This window comes from Daldinia caldariorum (assembly GCF_022478825.1).
Source record: "Daldinia caldariorum strain CBS 122874 unplaced genomic scaffold F4812scaffold_11, whole genome shotgun sequence".
NCBI lineage: Eukaryota > Fungi > Ascomycota > Sordariomycetes > Xylariales > Hypoxylaceae > Daldinia > Daldinia caldariorum.
The window spans coordinates 148,004-156,046 of record NW_025953047.1 but is presented as its reverse complement, the minus strand read 5'-3'; the positions used below and the strand labels follow the sequence as shown (position 1 = coordinate 156,046).

The window sequence follows — 8,043 nt, the reverse complement described above, 5'->3', positions numbered from 1 at the left end:
GATTCCAGCACGTGCTAAACGCATATATGCACCTAATGTCTAAACCTTGTCAAAAATAGCATAATATCTACCTAAGTACCTAAGGTAACTATAGCTTTTATTACTTCGCTATAACACCATTATCTTGCCACATTCATAAAAATACCACGGTTAAGGTCTTGTAACTGCAAGATAGGTATATATAAATCAAGTTAAATACGAACAAAATAAACTCTTTAAGACAGGTTCTCCGAAGTTCCAACATGTTGAATTCCAAGTTTGAGACGATGTTCGCGGCCAAGAACCGGTCCGAATACCTAGGTACCTAGGAGGTATCCAAGTACCTAAGCTAAGACTCAAATACCTTTGCGATACTTGATAGGTACCCGCTAAGATATCTGCAATACCCGTCCTGTAAGCTGTTCAGGTACTCCGGTACAATTAGGTACCTTCAACGTTCATAGAAGGTACCTAGCACATCCCGTTCACAGTTTCTAAGTTAGTGGGAAATGTTCATGCGGCCAAACCCTGTCTATCTCTATAAGAATTACACCACATTCCTCTCCCTTGCTACTTGTTCCCGCTTTGTTTTTGGGGGGGGGTTTTTTCTTCTTCTTCCAACGAGCGAATTACATCCCGAATCAGAGGCATAAATATCTCCAAAAAATAGATGCGCTTCTATAACTGACGTAGCCCTTTCGTCATTTTTCCTTCCCATAGTCATTGTCTTTCCCTTCTCCGTTGCCGATCGCGAACCTGACCAAAGCAGCCGAGTTCGTTTTATCGTCATGCTAGTGGTGCGTGGCGGTTGTGGTGTTTGTGGCTTTGCCTCCGGATCTGCTCCTGCTAGTCCCGGCAATGATCTTCTATAGGTACCTAAGGTATACAGGCGTGATATGCGATCACCGCTGCATTATCCCGACAAACTGAAAAATAATAATAATAAAACGCCATGTCCTATAAGTTGCGTCTCAGATAGAGAATTGTACATGATAACCCACACTGCGCCAGGGCAACTGATTCAATATTACTACAATACACCTGTAGTTGATCGTAACCGCTGGGAGATAAGAATCAACAGCTTCGTTCTTAATAATTGATGATGAGGCGGTCTACCACACACCACACACCACACACACATACTATCAAGCGAAAGAGAGGAAGGTTGCAGTGCCTATACCAATAATGCATCATAAAGTAGTAGAGCCTCTAGGCCTACCATTCCAGTTTGTCTATCAACAACCCTTCATTAACTCGAAGCTACCGTAGTAGATTGAGATGAGCCTAGACATTCATACCTCTTATCTCCGACAAAGCATTACAAAGACCTTTACGAGATAGTCGTAGCTATTGTCACATTGTCTAGCACTTCTATAGCCCTTGAATTGCTGGATAAAGTTGACAATTTGGCACATTACAAAACTCTAGCCGGTGAATGCACCTAAGCGCTCTAGAATAGTCTTGGGGGGACTGCTCTCTATTATTAGTATTACTATACGCTCAATGTTGATGCTTCCAAAAAGCGCCGGTGAGAACTGAATAAGCGCATCTCCCGCCTCTATAGATCGCCAACTCCTTCGGGATGCCTATCTATGTGTATAGATCAAACCAATACTAATACTAATAAGGAATACCATTGGTCATGAGCTGGAACTGGTCGTACACCATGGTACTGTAACTGCCCGCGCTCCTCCTTACTAATTCCCTCACGAAGTCGGCTGCCTCGCGCTCGGTGCGTTCTAGCACGAACCGCTCTTTGAAAAACTTGACGCTCTCTGGCTTGAAGCATGGCAGTCCGCTTTCCATCATGAGTAATACAATCTGGCTTAGCTTCTCTGCATGTGGACGGCACGCCAAGAAGGACTTGACGCACAACTCCTCGAACCATTTAAATGCCTGGTGATCGGTGCTACCTCCCATCACCGCTAACATCTCACCGGTAAGCTTGAACGGCGCACGCTCAAACCGCACACCACCAGGAGCGATATCGAAACAGAATCCAAAGTCGATATGCAAGATATGGCCGGCGTCATCAATCATAATGTTACCATTGTGACGGTCCTTGAACTGCAGGAGGAAGGATATAATGCTGTAGGCAGCCATGCTCTTTACGAAATTGTGACGCGCGTGCTGGAAGCGGAGCGAATCTTCGTTGCCGTATTTGCTGATGAAATAATCGTATAATCCGTTGACTGCCTCGCGACCCAGCATATCTCGGGAAATTGAATTAGGCAAGACGTCGATGACACCACAACCCGGTGCGGTAGCTGTTACGCGGTAAGGGAACACGTATACATCGAGTCCAACGCTGTGGAAAATGCCGCGGAACGCTGCAATCATCTGTAAAGCCAACACATCTTGTCGGCAGTCATCGCCGACCTTGAAGATAGCGCTCTGCCACACCTCGATTGTATTCTCAGCCGGAGGCTCACCCGTCTTGTTCATTTCTTGGGCTACTTCTTCTGTCTCCTCAACCCCGCCCTTTGCTTTCTTGATACGGAATGTAGCCATGAATGGTGCCTTCGCGTGTGATTGTAGCGGTTTACCAGATTTACGATCAATGCCGATAACGACACCGTCGGGGTTACTAGGTAGGTAGACCCCGACATCGACCGTGATCTTTCGGAGCTCTTCTTCGATCTTCTGCTTCTTCTCCGGTTTGTCACGCTTGATCAGAGGCTTAAGCTTGCCAGATATACTGGTGACCTCATCAAAGAACGTAAACTCTCTCTCGTAGAAGTTTCGGTCTTCATCAGAAAAGCTGCCAATCATCTTGTCCATCACCTTGTCGAGAGCAGGTTTTATGGCATCAGGCTAGCAACATGTCAGCAAGAGGCCATCGGGCTGCAACGTCGCAAAACTTACAATAGTAGCATCGTCATCTTTATATGAGTTTGCTTTCATGTTCCAGATAATTTGATGAGCGAACAACTGAGAGAACTGTGCTGTTTCGATGATATAACGTTCCACGTAACCCAGAGCATCAAAGCGAAGGCCTTGTACGATCTGTGGCACATAGAAGAAAGTTACGTCGACTGAGTGATGCTCCAGTGCTCTCATAGCATATTGGATCAGGAACGGATGGTTCCGATACGAGGGCAAAAAGTAGGTAACAGCGGTGACAGGGTTCACAGGTGCCCAGAAAAGTAAGTACTACAGTTAGTCTGTTAGTAAACAGGCAAAACATGGGAAAGCCTTAAAATCGGTACCTTAAGCTGGAATCCAATATCAGACGGTAGTTCGCTCCCTAATAAAATTGGGAGAGCTTCGGGCTCGGAGATAGCCTTGGCTGGGAAATTCATCAAGAGCCAGCGAACTTCATTATGTACGGCCGGGATCGAAAATCGGCTGGCTAGCTGTACGGCTATAGAGGGATGTTCGGACCACGCTACGCGAACGAGGGGTTTAAGTGTAGACTTGTGAATTAGCTTCCTATGCCTCATCAGTTTAAGTGGGCATAAACCTACTTCAAGTGCTGTCCCAGTGCGATGTGCTAGATGTGATCGTGGTTGGCCATCGCCCAGGGGATGCACCCAAACGTTCAATCTGGTTTGTTCACTCTCAAGTAAAACCTGGAATAACATCTCCTTTTGGGTAAGAGGTTTGAAGTTGCCGACAGCCTGAGCACCGACATAAGAGACGGTTTTGAGAGCGCTTAAGACGTCGGTAATTAGGCGTACTTCCGTCTTCAACTGAAGCAGATTACTGCCAAAGGACCATTTTGGCGAGAATTTGAACCAACTCAACCCCGCAGAGAGTATTTTGTCTTTGAGTCGCCACTGGATTGATGGGCGGACAGCGGTGCTCACTCGCAGTACTCTTAAGCTAAAGAGAACAATTCTCAGGCGAATTTCTCTAGCCATGGGATGAGAGCTAGAATTCTTCAGGGCGTCGAGTGTCGAGTCAAGCATACGGATGAAAATCCTGTGCATATCTGGGCTACCCAATCGAGTAGCATTGAAGTGACTGCTGAAAAACTGAATGAGGCGGGTATGTGGAGCAAGCAAATGCTGTACCTGCTGCCGGCGCCTCGCGAGGCCCTCGTTGTCGCTGGGAGCGAATTCTTCCTTGAGGAAGAAAGGGTCCGGGTGCCTAACAAGATTAGAATAAATACGAATTATATGAATATATATCTTACATCAGAGTAGGGCTGAATAACCCAAGCTTATTATGGATAGCGATCTCCCATTGCTGCGCAATCTCGGCAAGTATTCGTGACTCCATCCGGGGATTTTCATTGATGACGCCCAGCCAGAGTGACACACCAAAATTGATAGACTCCTTTGTAAACATTTTGAAAGGAATGCTAACAAGATAATGTGTGATGGCACTTTCATCTCTTCCACTACGGCATAGTAGGGCTGCAGCGCGTCGGAGTATATCTCGCACATCATTGAGAGGTATGGTCTTCTTGCTGGTAAGACGGGCTCCCACGTGGGCCAAGGCCGCGACAGCGTCAGCGCGGTCTGATGGGGCAGCTCTAATGAACGAGTCCCGTCGCGTTATGGACATAACGCTTATTAGATCATTACCATGACTAGGCAGTGCTTCGCCGTATCTATATTCTTGGCGGGTTGTATACTGAGCAATGAAGTGAGACGCGGTGTTAATTGCGGTTTGGCCCACAGGATCCAGAGAAGTTAATCTTTGATCCGTTGCGGGAATTGAGGAACCCATTTCCACGGCCAATGACCGACCAAGCGACATATGCCCATACACTCCCTCATCCTGGAATTCAGACAAGTATGTTTGAAGTAAACCTTTCACATCAGAAGGGGCTAGGTTGATTGCCATTGCAACCCACGCCTTGGCTTTCGTGTAGAGGTTATTAAGCGTGGCCCTCCTGAAAGCATAATCATCGGAAAGTTCGACAGTGACATTTCCTAAGCGGGACGTAAATACTGACCGCGGATCGTACATCTCAGTCTCCGCTTCAAGGCAACTTGTCCACATAAGAGACAGCAGCTCGAGGAGAGCAAAAAGAGATGACTTTTGACAAAGAGATGACGGAATCTCACGAACAAACTTGTCCGCACAATAGAATGCGGCTTGTTGAACACGTGGAATACGATGGCAACACCCGCAGAAGATTGCCGCGAGTTGCGAAGCCGCATATAGGGCCGAAAAAGTAGGCAGTTTTGCTTCCAATGTCTTTGACAGGTACTTTTCCATTACGACGGCGGTGATGCCTTCCATAACGCAACGTACATCGTCGTTGCGCATACTGGGCTCCAAAAAGTATGAGAGTGTTTTGGTGCAGTCGCCAGAATCAGCCCTCAAACTCTCAACCAAATATGCAGCCTGCAGGAAGATAACTTTTCTGTAGCTTAGGCTCCTGATCTGTGGTACTCGTGACGGTACAAGTTCCGCGAGCTGTCTTTTCTGCTTTGCCTCCCGGTCTGAAGTGTTAGCCCGGCGGAGGACAGTGTTAAGTTCAATGTCACTCTCAACCTGTTCCCCTCGTTGTTCGGCCACTAAAGGCGGAGAGTGGATAGCCATGATGCGCAGTTCGTTGATATACTTCTTGCCCCTGTCCGTCAGTGACGTGAAACCGTGCACCACAATATTAAACCAGGCATCTCGAATCAAAGAGTGTCTATCATCGTCTTGGCCAGGAAGCTCGGATGTAAACTCATGCCTTGACATTAGTATTGCGAGAGGTTGGAGTAGCTGGGCAATCTCATGAGCTGCAAACTCAACATCAGATTCATTCATGTGCTGGGACTGATGTACGTCTCCTTTGGATATCAGCTCCTCTAGTATATGGTCCCAGTAGATGTCATATAGCGGAGAGTCACGCTTCACGTTTGCCGATATATGATTCCGAGCTGTCCTAACCTGTAGAAATTCATTAGCTGGAGTTCATGAGCGTATACCGAGAGTGTCTTACAGCGTCAAGGATGATAGCGTTGTCTTCAGCAGACGCATTATGGCAGAGCTTAGAATATAATCTAAGGAGGGACCTGAATTCAAGCTGTCCTCCATTTAGAGACAGGATACTCGCTCCAGTGACAATGTGGCAATCGACCGACTGGTTGACTTTGGTTAACTTTTGCAACAGCATTGCCTGCGAGAGAGCTGTAATCTTTTCGTCATCGCACATCTCTGCAATGCTACATATAGCTTGGACAATATTCGCGTACACCACGGTAGTATCTTCGTCACCACGAAGTTGGAGTGATATATCACTGCCTGTAGACTGTCTACGTTGGTACACATTTGACAATCCATTGAGTTCGCCGGCAGACCCATTTGGAGCGTTACGCTCCGTATCCGGGCTTAGTACGTTTCCAAGAGTATATAAAGTAGTAATAACTGCATCTTGGGAAAGTAGACGCAAGGTAAATGCCAAACATTTCGACGCGGTAGCTACGATACTACTAGCGGGTGTCGTCTGAACGATGAAACGTGGTAAAAGTCGAACCACAAGAGGAGCAAAATTTGGCGAGATTTTAGCAAGAATGGCCATCGAACGAAATACTGTCGACGCTAACGTCTCGTCTACCATCTGCATTGGATTATCCAAGGATTCCTGTAGCCAACCCATGAGAACCTCTGGATCTGCCGCATCTTCGTTCAATATAGAGCAGTTCAAGAAACTAGTGATGGCGGCGGCTTTTACGGTGCAGGCTAATCTCTGCTGAGCAGACGAACCGAGCTCAATGAAATCAGCACTGGCTTCGAGACGGTCCATCTCCTCTTGCGCGATACTTGCATATAGTTCAATCGACTGAAAATCGGGGTCTGGACTACTTCCGGAGTTTAGGTTTGACAGCCCGTCTTTAGACATCAATAGATCGAGGATATGAGAGGTTCTGAGAAGCTTGACATCCGCGATTAGAAGCGAGGTTGTAGAGACTAAGAGCCACATGAAGCTTCTTTGAAGCAACATAGAGCCCAAGGGCCGTCCCTGGTTGGCGTAATGCCGGAGCATCCTCTTCCAGTCTTTGGCATTGCGGTCCGACGCGTGGACATTTCGAATGGTAGAAAATGCGCCGTCCACGGCAGTCAAGAAGGACTCAGAGAGCAAGTTGCTAATCCTCCTAATGAGGGCCAATCGTCCACCACTCCTCCAAAAGTTAGCTTGGGCAGAAGCAGCATCGAGGAACCCCAGCAAAGAGATAGCTATCGTTGCAAGATGAATGGCGTCATCCAAGTTTGGTTGGGCATCCCCATTTGGTTTGAGTGGAACAGTGCCCTTCACAGTCGTAGACATTGCAGCCAAGAGAGCCCAAATGTTATCTGACACAGTCTCGTGTAGGTCATCGTAGTTGTTTCCCAAAGTGAGTAGGGCCGCGGTTACGTGGGAGGTTAACGCTTCGATAGGAGACGGTTCAATCTTGCTGAAAGCGGGCGACGGGAGAAAGGTCTGGGAGTGTGACTCGAGAACATAGGGTATTAACTGGTTAACTAGCTTCTGAGCGCTCTGGCTGCTCTGTACTATGGGCGCGGCTCTGCAGAGGGAAACAAGCACTTCGAATTCACGTATAGTCTTGGATGATTGGTTAGCTATCCTGGGTAGTTGTTGTCTCTTAATATTTCGAGGTACTTTACCATGGGAACACGAGCCAACGAGGACTGGTTACCTCTAGCTAAGCCATTGACACCTTCTTTCCCCTTCCCACGAATATTCGTAGCCCTACATAGTCGATCGAGGTCTGATCTGTCGAAAGATGTCGTGGAGCTCGTGGCGGAAAGTACAGCAATCTTCTGCAGCGCCTGCTGACGGACGTTGCGTGCCATTTTTAGGCACGATATTTATCTAGGCCGAAAGATATTGCCGAGCATTAACTACGATAGATAATGAAAGAGTGTGGTGTGTGTGAATTACAGAAGAAAAAAGATTACACGGAACTATAAGATTTAACGACGAGGTTGAACAAAAAGGAGTGATTGTCGCAAAAGCAGTTTCGGATTAGGAACGGTTTACAATTAAATTGATGATGTAGAATGCAGATGGCACTTCCCCTTTCCCTCCGTAAAAACTTGGTGGATCCCCCACTAAGGCTAGGTAACACTAGACTTAGTCATCAAGAGCTACCCCTGTTAAATGCCTTTTAGTGC

General features: G+C 47.1%; 1 protein-coding gene across 1 annotated transcript; it reads right to left on the bottom strand.

Moving 5' to 3' along the window:
* Positions 1-1,425: 1,425 nt before the first annotated feature.
* Positions 1,426-7,922, bottom strand: F4812DRAFT_60918 (uncharacterized protein). Its single transcript, XM_047939236.1, has 6 exons — positions 7,534-7,922; positions 5,870-7,471; positions 4,118-5,817; positions 3,189-4,071; positions 2,845-3,132; positions 1,426-2,793 (listed from the first exon to the last, which is right to left on the bottom strand). The coding sequence occupies exons 1-6, from the start codon at positions 7,720-7,722 to the stop codon at positions 1,600-1,602; spliced, it is 5,856 nt and encodes a 1,951-aa protein (XP_047788970.1). The 5' UTR covers positions 7,723-7,922; the 3' UTR covers positions 1,426-1,599.
* Between the last annotated feature and the right edge of the window lie 121 nt (positions 7,923-8,043).